Here is a 17,442-nt window from a genome sequence, read left to right as displayed (position 1 = left end):
GGCTGGCCTTTCTGGACCTCAGCTTTAGCATCTGTAAGAGGAGAGGGCTGGACCAGCAGTCTGTTACTGTTGTGGGCTTCACCTGAGCCCTCCCACGTCTCTGAGAAGGTGGGCTGGGTGGTTTGGTCCTCTGGCCCCCTGGCCAGGGCCAGTGGGCTGTAAGGCTTTTGAACATGGCCTGCACTGCAGTCTGATTCAGGCTGGGAGGCACTGGACCCGAGGGGCTCTAGGGTTCCTTCTGGCTCTGATCTAGGATTTGTTTGTTCAGCCAAGAGTTTTGTGCACCTATCATGTGCCAGACCCTGGGAGCCTAAGGGAAGGTCACATGGTCCCCCACAGAGGGCTGCGCTTCTCTGGGACAGAGGACCAGTGGCTTCCGTGCAGCTCCACTTCCAACTTCCCCAGGCCAGAAATCCCCTGTCCCTGCAGGCCATGCCAGGGCTGTGCCTTGCTGCCTTGTTTCTTACCACCTCCCAGCACAGTCAGCCGACTGGCACTGAGCCCAGGGCCCCCAGTCCTTTTCCAGGGCAGTGACAGCATTGGCAGCTCCTTGTTCAGATCCAAAAGTGTGAGGAGGGCAGCAGATGTACCCTGAGGAAGCCTCTGGGTCCCCCGAATGGCCTCTCCCCAGCCAGCCCCAAACTCATGGCCTGCTCAGGGAGGTCAAAGAAGACCTGTTCTGTTTCCTCCCTCTGTAAAGGGGATCTGGGGGTGGGGATGTCTCTGCTGATGTCTCTGATGGAAACTGTGGCTCCCCAGTTTCCATCGGAGGTAGCTGAAATAGTGCCTCCATCCCACAAGCTGAGCCTCTAATCTCAGAGTCCTTCTGACTTTGGAAAGGCATTCCAGGGCCCTGATCACCCAAAAGGTCAGATCCACATTGGGCAGCCGCATTAGGGATAGGGGTGGGGGCAAGGCCTAGGCTTGGAGTTAGCACTGGGGAAGGGCAGACCTGAGGGATCTGAGCCTCCTGTCTCTCATGAGGGAGGGGAGTCACTGCTTCACTGTGACCAACCTGAGCACCGAGGACCCAGGTCATGCCCATATCTCAGGTTCTCAGACAGCAATGGATAAAGGCAAGGTGGGGACAGAACAATAGGGGCCACCAATGGGCATGGAGCAAGGACCCAGCAGGGTGGGAACTGGGCTCCAGCCTAGCCCTCGCCCACGGCCTCTCTCTGCATTGCAGGAGCCTCCCTATTAAGGACCTCGCCGTAGACAGCGCCTCTCCCGTCTACCAGGCTGTGATTAAGAACCAGAACAAGCCGGAAGACGAGGCTGACGAGTGGGCACGCCGCTCCTCCAACCTGCAGTCTCGCTCCTTCCGCATCCTGGCCCAGATGACAGGGACAGAATTCAGTGAGTGCAGGCTCTCGGGGTGGAGATGCTGAGGGGCCACCAGGGGCCTGGGCCCAGCACTGCAGAAGCCAGGGAGTCCTGCTACCTGCCCTTGAAGGTGGGCCAGCCTTGACGGTTTGTCCGTGGCTGGCAGGGCTCCTTCTGGGCCTCTGGGGCAGGCGGTCTGGTGACAGCAGCCTTCTGCTCCAATGCCAACTCCAACAGTGAGCAGCAGGCTCGGTGTGCAACTTCCGGGTGAGATGACTGCCCAGGGCTGGGGGATGAGGCCCTCTCAGGCCACCCCCTGACTCTTTCCCATTGTCCTCTGGGGCCTCTGCCCAGCATACAGTGGACAGGCAAGGGGGCAGTCACCATGTTGGGCCTGGCTGAATCCTGGGGACTCAGTGCCCACAGAGCCCCAGCAACTTTCCTTGCTGTGTCTCCTGTGAGTGCCCTGACCAGCTCCTTTCTACCCACAGTGCAAGACCCTGATGAAGAAGCTCTACGAAGGTCAAGGTAAGTGCCTGGACTCAGGCTCTGTGACCTTGCCCTCTAGCCCCGTCCCTTCCCGGGCAGCCCCCAGGTCACATCACTTATGGAAGGAACCTCTCAAGTTCATGGATTTGGAAAGCCTGGCCTGCAAAGGGCTCCAGCTGACACTAGCTTGAGGCAGCATCCTGGGTCAGTAAGGCGGGCACCTGGACCCGAGTCTCTGTCCTCCAGGCCCAGGCTACAAGAGCGAAGGCTCTGGGCTCTCCCAACTTCATCCCTGGGCAGGGGGCAGGGCTGCTTTGGCCTTTGCTGGGCTGTTGAGAATGAGGGCATCTTTCCCTGTGAGGACACCCGGCTGGCCACCTTGCCCACCCACTTATCTCAGGGCCTGTCCCCCTGTGATTCCAAAGGCTGGGCACTGGGAAACAGGCACTCAGGGGGCTGTGCTGGACACAAACGCCTGACCCCTGGACTCACCTGTCCAGACCCACATTGAGGTACCAGTTCTGTAAATTGCTCAAAGCAAAATAGCTGCTGAAAAAAGAACAAGCCCTGGACATGAGGACGGGTTTGGGCCAAGCTGGGGGTCTTAGAGCAAGGTTTCCCCATCAGTTGCAGGTCTGAGGCCATAGCCACCAACCTACCATTGTGGCCCATCAGGTGCTCATAGCATGAGGGGGCATGCCATCCTGGAACTCACTGGAACCCGCTAGGGCCTTCCACAGTGAGGAGTAGGGCTCATTGTAATGTATGGACACTTCAGTAGCAAATATGTCATCCGCATGTTCTTCCTGGCACTGTCTGCCTTGGGCCAGTGCATCCTGTGGCAGCCTCTGTGCAAGGGGCTGGGGCTCAGGGCAGCCTCCCACCCTGGGCCAAGCTTTCTGTACTTGCTAACCAGCAGGCCCAACACTCAGTGGCCATGCGATCCGTGCAGAGTAAGACTCGAGCCAGCTTAGACTTCTGGATTTTATTTTTGAACCAACACTTTTGCCAACTCAAGTTGCTCTCACTTTTTGGCCAGGCATCCAAGTCTAAGGTGGGGTCCTGCCAGTCCTGCTAAGGATGGCATGCAGTCTCAATAACAGTTCTTAACACTTCAGTGCCTGCAGGGCATCTAGAGAGTCCACGATGAAGTGATGTTTGATTTAGCACAGAAGTTAAGCTCCAGCTACTTTAAGCCCTAGAGCTCTCAGCTCTCCCCTCCTGCTGTGCTCCGCTGCCCCTGCGTGCTGCTCCCATGCTTGTCTTGCCCTCGTCTTAGAAGCCACCCATGTAGCTGCTTCAGTGAGCAATGCAGATGTTCCCAAACATTTGATAAAGGAGTCTTTAAATCACACACCCCAGAGCAAGTGGCTTCAAAATCCCCGGGGTTCCTTCCAGCAAGAGGCCAGCAGGGGGCCTCTTTTCTCCCTCCCCTGGGACCCAGAGCCCCGCCCTCTCGGCTCCCTTCTGGTTCCTTAATGTTCTGCTTCCCTCTGGTATGCAAGGCAGTCACGCTCAGCTTGTGCCTCATTAGCCAGATGTCATTAGAACGGGAAAGAGTACTGTGGAAGTGCCTTGCGGCAAACTTTTGTCTTTTCTTTCCCCTGGAATATTTGCAGGCTCCGCAAAGTTATTGAGTGAGGAGAGCACAAAGGCAGTGTTGAAGGTGGTCCCCAGGCCTCGTCCTTGTCCTTGGCCTTCCCCTTCCCTCCTTCAAGGAACATCTCTTGAAGTTTGTTCTGCCTGGTCTTGAGGGTAATTGAAGGGTGGGAGAGTAGTCCTTCTGCCAGCGGCCTAAACCCATGAAAGCTTGGTTCAGCCTCAGCAAAAGGCAGCCTTCGGAGCCTCTCCCCCATCTACGGCAGGGTTTCATCCTAGGGAAATCTGGGAAGAGGGCCTGGGAAGTGGCTCCAGTTGACTTCCTCCCGCAGTCCCAGGCAGCTTCCCTCACCCCATTAGCACCTGTCTCTGGGGTCTCAGGCCCTGCAGTGGAAGCTCTGAGGCACCCAGCCAGCCTCTGCCCAGGTCTGGAGGGGGCTCCTCTCCATTCTTCTGACTTTAATTTCTGGAAAGTTGTCCTCATGGGCAGAGCCACCCATGTCACTGAATCCCAAGCAACTATCCCATGGACCCAGAGGCGGGTGCAGTGGGTGTAGCAGTTTTAATCTGTCTGTGATTGAAGCCTAAAGCAGTGTCTGTGATCACTGGTCATGGCTGGGTCCCCAGGCTCACCCACATCACTGTCTGAGCAGAAGGGAAATGCTTTGTCCCACCGTGGTCCAGGCCAGTCAGGAGTCTTGCTCCTCAGGGGCCTGAGCCGCACTTCTATCTGTCCCCACTCCCAAGTTCGAAGCTGCACCCCTAGACTCTCCTGACCCATCTTATTGGCTGAGAGCAGCCACATTCTTTTTCTCCTCCCAAATCCCAGTGGGGATTCTCAGGGTCTGTCTTGAAGGCTGAGTTTCCCCAGGGAGGCTTCACTGTAAACTGCTTCCAAGTGTCTCACTCCAGCAGAGCCTGAGTTTGTCAAGCCTTTGCATGGTTACACCTACACAGTCTTATACCCGTGCAAAGGTGCTTTCTCCTTCCTGGCGCTGTGTGGTGAGAAAGTTAGCGGGAATGTTAAGTGAGTAGGCAAGGGCTCTGGGACCTCGAGGTCAAGTGTGAATCCACATGTCAAGAAGACCTTGCAAACTTTCCCTTCACCTCCATCACTGCTCTGCCTCCAAGGTCCACCCCCAGAGTCCCAGGGCAGCTCAGAGCCCTCTTCTCCTCTCAGGTCCTGGCTCCTAATGGCATCTCTGTGTCTGGTAGCATGTAGCTTCCATCTGAAGCTCCAGTGCCAACCTGCTGGCCAGCCCAAGATAGAGTATAATTTCCAGGGACTCTGTCTTTACGGGTGAGGTGGGGGAGGCCTGAACAACCCAGGCGTCAGCTATGAATTTAGCTTCCCACCCTAGAAGGACCCAGGCACCTTAGGAAATTGTCCAGGCTGACTTGAACATCAGCCTCCTGCCTACTTCCACACGGGAGCTACTCTAGTAGGTATAGGTGATGCTGTGGCTCCCCAGTTTCCATCGGAGGTAGCTGAAATAGTGCCTCCTTCCCACAAGTTGAGCCTCTAATCTCAGAGTCCTTCTGACTTTGGAAAGGCATTCCAGGGCCCTGATCACCCAAAAGGTCAGATCCACATTGGGCAGCATTAGGGATAGGGGTGGGGGCAAGGCAGGGCTTGGATCTGCAAGGCATCTGGATCCCACTGCTTGGGGGAACCATCCTGGATGTAGCCCAGCATGAAACCCAGACATCCCCCTGATCCCTTGTAAGTGCAGCCTCTGCGTTTCCCTGATGCCCGCCTGGATAAAGAGCTCTGCATCTCCCCATCCTTCCAAGCATTAGGAGCGAAGCTGATCTTAATGAAGAGTCCCTAGAGGAGCTGAAGGTGAGGGTTGCATCACACAGCCCTTTCCATCCCAGATCATGTAAAAATCCTTCCATGTCCCTTTTCCATCATGCAAACATTAAGCTTCTTCCAACAAAATGCCAGGGCTCACTGGCTCCGCTTCTTCCCTCCTGCAGCCTCTCAGATGCCCCCTTCCCTCCCTCCTCTGGGCAGTCTCTCAGTTTTGCCCCCACTGCAGCCACCTCGCTTACTTGCCGCACAGCACAAGGCCCTCCTGCCAATGGGTGCCCCTGCCAATGGGCCCCTTGTAAGAAAGCAATGAAAAAATGACCTCTCTTCTTTGGATTTTGAGTCCCTGGTGTTCTGCCACCCTAGTGAGTTTGAAAACCACAACAGGAGCACCATGGATGTTGCCCCAGGTGCCGCTGCCTAAGCGGTCCCTGGGGAGTCTTCTTTCTTGCTCTTGCTCTCCTGTCTCTTTTCCTCTTTCCTGTGCCTTCCTCTCCTGGCTCCTTTCCTTGGCTAGCTGAGGATTTTTAAACAGCTTCAAGTAGAGCATACTCACTAGATCGGACTCTCCAGGACTGTCCCTGTCCCTGTCCCTGTCACCAAGCACTGATGACAAACTATTACCCAGCCTCCACAGGCCTTGCTAGGACTTGACGATTTACAGGTTAACTGCCTGTGTCTGATCTTGGGCCCCTGTGTTCTGGGTAGTGTCTACGGGATGGTAGGACTGTTTGTAGTGCTGTCAGCAGGACTCAAGGAGCCCCGCCACACCACCTTTGCTCGTGCCGTCTCCACCCCTTCACCCCAACCTCAGATAGGCACGTATGTGGCAAGGGAAGAAGACGCTGGCACTTAGATTGTGATTCTGCCCCTGAGTTTCTGTGTGGCTTTAGGTCATTCATGTGACCTCTCTGGGCTTCAGCTTCCTCTTAGTATAAGGAAAGTTCAGACTAGACTGGTGGTTTTCAAATATGTTATATGTTAGCAGTGGGTCCCTTTTGTCAAACAGTCTTAGACAGAGACCCAGTATGCAGGATTCAAGGGGTAGAGAGAGAGAGAGAGACTGCCAGGTAAAGCACGTGCAGAACTGAGGACCTCTGTGAGTGTGTGGATGTGGGGGCCAGACCCGACGACTGTTACTGTGCAGAAATAGAAGGCCAGCACTGCCACATCTTCTTTTCAAAGACTTAAAGTTGCTCTTCCTGATTTTTATATGCTAGCAATTCACTTTTTTTTTTTTTTTTTTTTTTTTTTTTGAGACAGAGTCTCACTCTGTCACCCAGGCTGGAGTGCAGTGGTACGATCTCAGCTCACTGCAACCTCCACCTCCCAGGTTCAAGTGATTCTCCTGCCTCAGCCTCCTGAGTAGCTGAGACTACAGGCACGTGCCATCACACGCGGCTAATTTTTATATTTTTAGTAGAGATGGGGTTTTACCATATTGGCCAGGCTAGTCTCAAACTCCTGACCTCGTGATCTGCTTACCTCGGCCTCCCAAAGTTCTGGTATTACAGGCATGAGCCACCACACCCGGCCAACTTCTTAATTAAAGTTTTTACTTTGAGATAATTGCAAATTCAGTGCAGTTATAAGAAATAATAGAGATCCCATGTTCCCTTTACCCAGCATCTCCCAATGGTAGCATCTTGCAAAATGAAAGCACAATAACACAACGAGGATGCTGACACTGATACAGGCAAAACACAGAACTTCCCATTACCCAGGATGCCCCATGCTGCCTTTTTATAGCCATACCCACTCCCCTCCAGCACCCACCTCCTTAACCCCTGGCAACCACTCATCTGTGATCTGTCCTCCATCTCTATAATTTTGTCCTTTTCAAGAATGTTATAGAAATGGAATCATACAGCATGGGACCATTTAAGATTGGCTGTTTTTAAATCAGCATAATTCCCAGGGGTCACCCAAGTGGTTGAGTGCTCCAATTGTTCATCTATTCCCTTTTATTGCTAAGAAGCATCTCATGGTATGGACTCATAAATTTTTAAATTGAGTTGGAAGCACAGTACAGGTTAAACATACTGTGTTTGTGGCTGGATGTGGCCCTTTGGCCACCAGTGGACACCTCTGGTCTGGAGGATGTGATTGGCCCTTCTAGCCTGGAAGCCCTGCATTCTGATGCCTGTGGCACTGGCCTTTCTCAGGTGCTCTCTTCCTCCATTCATTCCCACATTTCTGGCTGCTACTTGCCTGCTCTGTACTGTGCCCTCAGCTGAGCAGGTGTGGGTTGAGCCCCAAGAGGCCCCACTGGTGGGAAGTGGCCGGAAGTCCTGGCCCTCTATCTGTGACAGTGACCTTGTGAGTATGTGTGGGTGTGCACGCATGTACCCAGGCTGTGCTCAGGCCTGATGGGCAGGCATGGGCAGGAGCTGTGTGCAAAGGCTTCTCTCTGGGGACAATGAAGGCTTTTCGAGGCCAGGGCAGCAGAGGGAGGGGGCAGGTCTGCCCACCAAGCCTCATCACGAGGGATAGGCGCTCCTCCTTCTTGACGCCCAGCTAGGGGACAGAGATCGTGCGAGGTGCACCTGTCTGTTTGGTTCAATCCTGAGAGCTCACAGCCAAAGCAGCCCTGCCCAGCCCTCACTACATGGACCAGGGAGGCCCCCTTTGCTCAGTCTGCCCTCAGGGCCATTAGCCAGGTTCCTTCTCCATGGTTCCCAACTCACTCAAGGCAGGAACTTCAGTCCCTCCATTCTGGTCCCCAAGACTCTGGGTCTTGCCCTAACCCAGGCCTGACCACTTACAATGTACCCCATGGATTGCATAGCTTCTCCAAGCCCATTCCGTCCCTCCCATGCCCTCTGCCCCACCTGTTAGACAGGGGAATGGTGAACACATTCCCTAACCCCTTTCATTCTTCCTCTCTTCTCTCTCTCCTTCTGTCTCTGTCTCTGTCTCTCTCTCTCTCTCTGTGCCACAGGGAAAGGTTTGAAACGGAACGTAACAGCCCACGTTTTGCCAAATTGCGCAACTGGCACCATGGCCTTTCAGCCCAAATCCTTAATGTTAAAAGCTAAAAGGCTGCCTGGAATCCCCCCACCCCGACAGGCTGGACCCCTCCCTCCTTACCCCCACACAGATCTGGCATGTGAGCCCCACGGTGATGCTTGACAATGTATAACTGTGCTGGGGGCACCTCTGATGGCCAACCGCAGCACTTCTGTCCTCTGCCCTCCCCAGAGCTGATGCTGGGGCCCAGCCCCCTGCAGCTCTGTACCCACCAAACCTCCCAATTCCTCTGTACCCACCAACCTGCCCCATTCGGGGCAACCCTTGCCACCCCCCGAATAGCCTGTAGCCCAAGCCTCTGCCCTCTGCACAGGGCCTTAGCTGTAGACCAGAGAGGGCATGAGGGGTTTGCTGGCATAACACCCCAGAACCAAGGGAAATGGATGGGCCACTACTCAGTATCCTACCATCCTCAGTTCCTGGCCTCATCCCCTCCTAGAATGAGTCACCCATAGATCAGGGTCTGGAGAAGAGGCTGATCCCTGGCCCTGCCCGGCTCCCTCACTGTCCTCTGGAGCTCAGGGCAGCCCAGAATAGGGCTCTTTGAAGAGGAAGTGGAAACCCCAGGGTAGATGAGGCAGAGACCCCTCCTGGCAGTGGTGAGGTGGGGGCACGCACCCTCCTTTTTGTACCGTGTGTGCTGGCTCCATAGTTCTCTCTTCTGTACATATAAGCATGCTTGTTCTGAAATAAAGAAGATTTGAAGTGAACCACACCAAGCCCCAGTCATGCTGTGCCTGTGTGTGTCCAGCCCGAGAGGGGCTGTGAGGCCATGATCTGGGACAGAGAGAGGAGAGGCACCACCAGAAGAGGGGCAGGGGCAGTGCCCACCGGTCCCAGGACCCAGCACAGCGCTGGTCCTGCTGCTCTCCTACCCCACAAGTCCTGAGCTCAGCTGCAACCCAGGGTGGGAGGATGGCTGGTGGGAATCTGTGCTGAGGACCGTTGGACAACCTTAGTCACCCCCAGGGCAGTGCGTATGGGAATACTTGAATGCCCACTGCCTCTCCTCCCACACCCTGCTGCAACCAGCAGACTGAGCCATTGTCCTGCCCCGCCCCATCAGAAGGCACTTATGCTCGATCCTGGTCCAGAGGCAAGAGAAGGGTTCCAGTGGGCACACCTGGGCTGAGAAGCAGTTCACAAGGGAACTCAGCGGGCCAGGTCTGGGGCAGATTATTGCTCAAGTGTCAGGAGGCAAGAGGGCTGGGAAGGCTTCCACCTGGGTCTTGCTCCCGGCTCCCACCCACCTGTGGCCTTTTCCTAGTCTTGAGCATTTAGGAAGGTGTAGGAAGGGCAGCAGCAGTCAAAAAGATCCCAGCCAGGCCTCAGGCTCGTGTTTTGCTGAACTGTGACCCACTAGCTAGCACTCCACTCACCTGACCCAGGCCCGACCGCTTAGAAAGTACCCCATGATGGTAAAGCTTCTCCAGGCCAATTCCATGTCCCTGATTGTGTGAAATCACAGGCTGAGAACATGAGAGCGGTGGCACTTACATTAGAAGCAGATGCTGAGACTCAGCCCTCAAGGCTGTCCTGCCTCCTCTGTGGCTGGGCTGGCCAGAGCCCTGCGCCCATTCCTGCTGCCTGGGCAGAGCCTTTCCCTCTGCCTCCAGGAACCTTAGCAATCCCACCAGGAAGGATTGGTGTTTGAGGCCACTCTCTCCTGCCCATCCACTCTGAGATGCTCCCTAAAGCCCCCTGCCAACCTATTTTGGCTTCCCACCTCATCCTGCCTCCAGCAGTCTGATGCCTGGGCCAGGCAGGCTTCATCCTGCTGCCTTCATCTAGGCCTCATGGAGCACACCCATGTTTGGCTGATGTTTTATAGAGAACTTGCAAGGCCCAAGGGTGGGTTGGTGGCAGGGGTCTGCCAGATAGAGAGAGGTCCTGGGCAGTGGGTATCCTGAGGCTGGCAAAGGACCTCAGCCAACCACTAAGAGTTGGTGGGCTCTTGGGCCCCTGCTCCCAGACCCCAGCCTGTAGGAGCCCTCTTGGAGCCACCTAGTTGAAGCCCTGCCTTCCCACCTACCCCAGACCCCTTCACGTAGTGCCCTGGGGGGCCCCAGGCTGGGTTCCATGTAAACCCCTCGGTATAAGCAGGAGAGATGTCTTCATTCAGCATCCAGTGTCTGTGGGCATTTGTGGAGATGCCCGACTACTGTGAGTGCTAAAGGAATCAGAAAGGGCCAATATAGCTGTGTTCCCAATGCAAGGATGATCGTGTATGGTCCAGAGACAGGGAGCATCCCTCCAAGTGATGGATCAAAGAAGGCTTCCTGGAAGAAGAGGTCAGTGTATTTTATCTTCAGGAATGGTTAGAATTAGGGTGGAAGCAGATACAAAAGGCTGGACAGATACTCTAAGCAGAGCAAGCAGAGATGCTGATGAGAAGTGGTGTCCCAAAACCCCAAGTTAATCATTTTGGTTGGAATGGAGAGAATGCAGAGGATGTCATGGTTAGCAGTGGTCTGCATCTAGACTCCCAGGTCATGGGATTTTGAATGCATTCTGAAGGCAAAGTGGAACTAGCAAAGGCTGCAGGGCACCTTTCACACTATAGCTGATGAGGTGTTCTTCACCTAGACCACAATGGCAGTATGGGTCCTGGAGCTGCAGTGGAGCATTCCTGGGGCAAAGTGATGCAGCTCAGGGTTCCCCTGAGCCATAGTCACCAGGCAGCAAGGTGGAATGTCGACTAGGTGGGTGGCAGCATGAATAATTTCAAGATCAACCACCTGACTGGTATTCTATCATCAACCCAATCAACAGAGATTTTCATGCTCCACCATCTTATCTAACACAAGTAGCATCATCACCCCCGTAGTGGCAACCACCCCTTTAGCACTGTCAATATCAATCACAAGGCCCCCACCATCACCAACAGTTCTGACCCAAGCCCAGTGACAACAACCCCAAGACCCAGCATCACCACCACCACCATCCCCATCCTTTCCAAACATAGTATCATAGTTATCAATAACAGCATCAACCAAACCCCACCATTCCCACCACCAAGAGCCACCATGGAAGAGCGGGAGCACACAGTCAACATGCTCCACCTTGATGCTGACCAGACTGAGGGAAGAGATAAGCTGAAAAGGGGACGATAGCCAGGCTGTGTTTCTCCTGGCCTCGCCATCCCCTCAAGGAGCCATGAGCATTTGGGTCTAGTTTGGTTTGATTTGGTTTTTGCTTAGATGTTTAAACTGAATTATGACCAAGGCAGGAGGCAACTGTAGATCTTAGATCAGGCTGGGGTGATCTCACCAGCACTGTCTTTAGGAATGAAGCCAGGGTCAAGTAAGTTCTCCACAGTGCTTGCTCTATGATGCGCCCTTCAGGATGCTTCTGGGGGCTTGTGGAACTTCAGGCAGGAACTGACATGGAATAAGAGCCCAAGATCCTTCAAGACACCCTCTGATGCCTCCTCTGCCTTCCCTAGGCCCTGGCTTCTTGGTGTCTTTAGACAGTGGTGCCAGAGAGGATGCCACTCAGCAAAAACCCCAAGCAGCAGGCTCCCTTACGTGCATACCCAGGTATACCTGGTGGTGATCACTGTCCTGGTGCTGTGGACAATCATGAATTTTCCTAGGGCCCACATCCAGCTCCAACTTCATGCCCTGGAATCCAGGGTTTATTTGGAGCCCTGGCTGGGGAGAGCGGCAGGTATGCTGGCCTAACAGTGAATTGGAGCCAAGGAGACAGGCAAAGCCAACTTCCTATTCATTCTGCAGAATATTGTCCCCAGCCTGGACACTGTCATTGCCCTTGTCCTATGCAGTGTCCTCATTTCCCAGCAGCCTACTGGAAGTGTGGTGTAGGGCCATGGAGAGCAGATCAAGGAGATCAGCATTCTGTGTCAGCCTGAGCCATCCCAGGCCATACCTGCCCACACTGACAGGAGGGTCTGAGCAGCCAGCTCAATGGTGTGGCTTCAGAGACTGCATCTACTTCTCTGAGGCAGTCACATCACCGACATGGCTTCCAGAAGCAAGGTTCTTTCACAAACAGGCTCATGGAAGGGCCAGAGCCAGGCACGGCTACAGGCCTGCAAGCTGGGCTGTCCAAGACTGCCTCCCTGAGCATTAAGTCAGGGAAGACCCGGGCAAGATGTAGCCACTGCTCTTGCCCATCCCAAAAGCTTCCCACGCAGTTATGGAGAAGGATGGCACTCTCTCTCCCGTGGGGGCAGTCAACCTCAACCTTGCCACTTCTCCAGCTCTATTCTTCCATGACCCTCTCACAGTATTTCATGCTTTTTTTACCATACACCTCGCCAGATGGAGGAAAGCAATTCAGTGATGCTTTTGCAAATAGCTCAGGGCCCACTTGCATTCCTATCTAGGGCAGACCCCTTTAGTGCCAGCTACTCCAAGTGTGGCCCACAGACCAGCAGCATCAGCATCACCTGGAAGCCTGTTAGAAAAGTGAACTCTCGGCTGGGTGCGGTGGCTCACGCCTATAATCTCAGCACTTTGGGAGGCCGAAGCAGGTGGATTACCTGAGGTCAGGAGTTCAAGACCAGTCTGGCCAACATGGTGAAACCCCATCTCTACTAAAAATATAAAAATTAGCCGGGCGTTGTGGTGCATGCCTGTAATCACAGCTACTTGGGAGGCTGAGACAGGAGAATTATATGAACCTGGGAGGTGGAGGTTGCAGGGAGCCGAGATCGTGACATTGCACTCCAGCCTGGGCAAAAGAGTGGGACTCCGTCTCAGTTTAAAAAAAAAAGAAATGTGGACTGTCAGCTCTGCCCCAGACCTACTCAACTAGGAATTCGTTTTAAGAGGATCCCCAGGGGCTTCAAGCACACATGGAAGTTTGCAAAGTGTTACAGTGGTGAGGCCCCAAGCCCTTTTCTGCCACTTTGCAGCTTTGTGATGTTTTACTAGAGACACAATCTCTCTGGACCTCAGACTTCTCATCTACAAAATGAGGGTCACAATCCCAATGGCTCAGGGAGGTTGAAATGATAACATGGAGTAATAAGGTAATTTCTTTTCTTTTTTTTTTTTTTTTTGAGATGGAGTTTCACTCTTGTTGCCCAGGCTGGAGTGCAATGGCACGATCTCGGCTCACCGCAACCTCTGCCTCCTGGGTTCAAGGATTCAGCCTTCCCAGTAGCTGGGATTACAGGCATGCACCACCACACCCGGCAAAAATTTTTTTTTTTTTTTTTTTGAGACGGAGTCTTGCTCTGTCACCCAGGCTGGATGGAGTGGCGTGATTTTGACTCACTGCAAGCTCCACCTCCCAGGTTCACGCCATTCTCCCGCCTCAGCCTCCCGAGTAGCTGGGACTACACGCACCATTTAGTAATGGAAAGTATTGTTATTCTAATTATTTCAAATAAGAATAGTGCCTTTTATTGAGGAAAGATTCTACTTGGCTGATCACAACACAACAAGAGGTTTATTTCTTCCTCCATGAGGTACCGGTTAAGGATTCAAATCACAACATCCCTCAATCAGATCCTGCTATTCTTACTAATAAGTTGTAGGACTCTGAGCAACTGAATTATCTTTGTTACCATTTCCTCATCTATTAAATAGAGTCCATGATACCCACATCAGAGGGCTGCTGTGAGGAAGGAAAGACATCATCGTGCCTGGCACATAGCATGAGGTCAATAAATAAACGGCATAAAATAGCGGGGAGTCATTCCCACTCGCAGGAGCTGCATTTATCCAGTTGCTGTTGTTGCGAATACAAATCAAAGAGTAAAGAATGTGCATTTCTTTGCTTTCCTATCATTTAATTTTTATTCTCTGCCCACCCCATTTTACAGTTAGCCACCCAGCTCTGACTGCTCTTATCTTCCTAGAGTGGTTCTAGGGAAGAGGTGCTTACAGAATGCCAAGGCACTCAGCGTGGGGGCGTGTGGGCATACTTCGTCCTCTGTCAGGTTCTGCCTGCCCTGGCATCTGCTGAGACATCCCCAACCCATCTGGTCCACACTGGCAGAGTGATCGCCTTTCCCTTTCCCAGTTACAAGGTCTTTCAGATCTGCAGGTGCTCAGGACCATGTTCTTGTCACTCTTGGGTGCATCACAAATCCTCTATGGCACCCAGGCCACACAGAGGTATGGGAATCCTTGGGCTATTTCAGGTCTGTCTGGCCCCTCACCATGGGCATGGGGAACCCTGGGGTCCTGCCGCTTCCCCAGGTTTGACCTTGAAAAGGAGCACAGGGGCTTCTATTCTTGAATCCCCTTGCCACAGTGCCCACTTTTGTCCAGGTAACCTTGCTCTGTCTGGCATGGTAGCTTTCAGCCATCTGTATTGTTGGTGCCGAGTCCTTCCAAGCCCAAAGCCTAGGTTCTCACAACTCCGGAGCCTAAGCCCTTGACACTCAAATATCTTCACTCTGCGTTTTTTGCTGTACCATTCCTTCCCAAGGTAGCACATGCCCTTGACTGAATGGGGAAGGGTGAAAACAGGATCAGGGAGGAACCTGGGTGGATAATTTCCTCGGCTTTTCTACCACACTGTTTTGCTGAAAAAGAAAAATTAGGAAGTACAGAAAAATTTGAGAGGTGGGAGTGGGAAATGCCTCCAGGATTGAAAAAGTTTTTGATGTTATTGGGACCCTTCTGTGGTCTGCGCCTCTGCTCCTGGGATCCTGGAGGAGCTCCTTCCCTGAGCTGGAAGACATACCCTCTGAGGATCTTACTCTGTTTGCAAGGCGGGTGGTGCTTTCTGCCCAGCCTGCCTCTGCTGCATCCACCTGCCCCCATGCACAGGGGCCTCATGGGGTCTCCAGGCTCCCTTGACCTGTTGTCTTTTTGGTCCCACCTCATCAGCACCCCTATTGAGCATGCGCCAGTGTGCACCAGCCAGGCCACCACCCCACTGCTGCCCGCTTCTGCCCAGCCGCCTGCTGCTGCCTCTCCCAGTGCGGCTTCGCCACCCCTGGCCACAGCTGCTGCCCACACTGCCATCACCTCCGCTGCTGCCACAGCCCCTGCTTCAAGTCCTGCCGACAGCCCAAGGTAACTGGCCCACAGGTGCTGGGCCTGACCCTGGGGAAGGGAGGCAGGAAACACCCCACTCTGGGTCCACCTATGGCCAGCTGTGTCCAAGGTAGTTAGGGCCCACGGGCCTGGAGGAAGCCAAGGCCAGTGCTGCTTGGTGCAGAGTGTGAAGGGGAAACTGAGGGTGAATTTCAGGGGTGTGCACCACTGTGGCAGGGACTGTCACTCTGCCCCCCAGGGACACATACACCAGTGAGAGAAGTAACAGTCTCTCTCACAGACATATACACACACTCATACACACAGAGTTAGATAACAAAAGGGGACTGTGTGAAAAGTCTTTGTTTCAGGAACTCAGATTAGGTAGAATGAAAGTCGTCCCTGTGGGCTGGAGAAATCAAGGAAGGCTCCATGGAGGAGGGAGCATTGGAGGTGGGCAGGGAAGGCAGGTCAGATTTCGTCAGAGAGAGTTTAGCCATGAACTTCCCACTTCCCCTCCCCTCTCTTCGGAGAAGCATGTTAACACCAGAGGCATCCCGTATAGTGAGATTTATATCTGCTCCACAGCTTACTGTGTGTAACCTTGAAAAGTTGACTGAAGCTCTCTGAACCACAGTTTCCTCGTCTGTTAAGATGTTTACCAAACACCTATTATATAAGATTATGATAGAAAAAATGTCTGTAAAACACCTAATACATACAAAGGACACAAATATTGTGAGTTCCTGCATCTGCCTTCCTAGACACCCAGCAAGGCAGAGACCAAAGGCCAGGAGAGAAGAGGGGAGGCAGAGGGGCCAGGCTGACAGGTCACTCTGCAGTGGCCATGTGGCACATCAGGCTGGATGGGGCCCGCTCTGTGTCTGGGCTTCTAAGAGTCGGCCAGTTAGTGTTTGGGGTCGGAGCCCAGGTGTCCCAGCCTCCCACCCTGGTCCCCAGGGTTTGCTGGGGAGGACATGCCTCTTGGATCAGAATGGGTAGGTCCATGGTGCAGCCTGAGGTGGGATTGATATGAGCAAACTGGCTCGCAGGCCTGTCTGCTGCCCCCATCCCAGGCTTCACATTAACTGCATGATGCCCATGACCAGCCTTTCCCCAGCCCAACTGAAGCCTGAAGGAGGAGCCTGGCCCTCCAGAGATGGTTTCATCCCAGTTTTCTGGGGGGATTTAGGACACTGCTTCCCTTCTTTATACCAGAATCTCTTCATATAAAGGCCTTGCTACCTGCACAAAGAAGAGATTTTGAGGAGGGCAAGAAATGTCTCTTGTAGAGTGGGAAGAAGCCTCCCAATTTGAATGGTGAGGGGCTATAGATGCTGGAGCCCTGCAGTCAGTCCAGCCTCATCCCTGGGGGCCCAACCCTGCTCAAAGGCAGGCACCAGCACCAGGCTCAGGTCTCAGTGTCCTGGGCATGCCCATGGCTGAGCTTCTGGAGCCCTCGGGACGCCCCCGACAGGGGGAGTCCTCCCTTCCTTCCCTTTGCCTTGCCAGGAGAGCTGGGGCCTGGGTGGAGCTTGGAGAGGGGCACAGAGGGCTGCCCAGCGGGGAGTGGGGCTGGAGCAGAAGGGGTCGCGGGGTTGTACTCTGAGCAAATCTACCTCCCCTCCTCACACATGCGCTGGGATGGAGCTGGAACTGGGGGAGCCCATGGGAGGCAAATGGACCCCCCAGCCTTTCATGGGAGCATGGCTTCAGAATTTTCAATGGATGCCATAAGCCTCTGCTCCCTTTCCCAGAGCCAGTCCCTGACTCAGGACCTGTAGCTCCTGGGCTGCGGGCAAAGTGTCCTCCACTGATGGAGTCTGCCTAAGACCACTGCCCCTTGGCCCACCCCCATCACTATGGAAGCCTGGCAACCGTTGGACATTGTCTCTTCCTCTTCCATGGAGACCCCTACTCTGCTGATCTCAGCACAGAAATCTATTCAGAGAAGGGCAGGTGGGCCTGGGGAGGGGAGACAATGGCTTCACTCAGCCAGAAACTAGGCAGCTTGACAGGGCAAGTGTGCACAGCCTCCAGGTCTGGGATGCCGGCTACCTGAGGCTCATTTTATTTCCATCTTGTCTGGGACAGCCCCTCAGACCTCTCTGGATCCACTCAGAAGCTTGGTGGTGGGTTCTCATCCCAGGGCCACCCCCTTCTCAGAGCCCCAGAGAGGAAGGCACTCCTCATCCTACAGCTCTGCGCAGCAGGGCCTGGGCCCTT

The 17,442-nt window shown here is 54.0% G+C and overlaps 1 protein-coding gene across 4 annotated transcripts in view; it reads left to right on the top strand.

Annotated features, from left to right (window-relative positions):
• The window catches only part of LDB3 (LIM domain binding 3), a 72,488-nt gene that overhangs the window by 25,017 nt on the left and 30,029 nt on the right, over positions 1–17,442 (top strand). For 3 of the 4 annotated variants that reach the window (XM_011950410.1, XM_011950408.1, XM_011950409.1), the window contains 2 exons: positions 1,190–1,359; positions 1,818–1,854. In XM_011950410.1, coding sequence (XP_011805800.1) covers positions 1,190–1,359; positions 1,818–1,854 — 207 coding nt within the window. Of the gene's footprint in view, positions 1–1,189; positions 1,360–1,817; positions 1,855–15,066; positions 15,256–17,442 lie in introns of all 4 variants that reach the window. The other variant, XM_011950411.1, reaches the window with a different exon arrangement.

The sequence above is a fragment of the Colobus angolensis genome, unplaced genomic scaffold (genome assembly GCF_000951035.1).
Source record: "Colobus angolensis palliatus isolate OR3802 unplaced genomic scaffold, Cang.pa_1.0 Scaffold307, whole genome shotgun sequence".
NCBI classification, from domain to species: Eukaryota; Metazoa; Chordata; class Mammalia; order Primates; family Cercopithecidae; genus Colobus; species Colobus angolensis.
The sequence above is the reverse complement of the archived record's forward strand: the minus strand, read 5'-3'. Positions and strand labels throughout refer to the sequence as shown.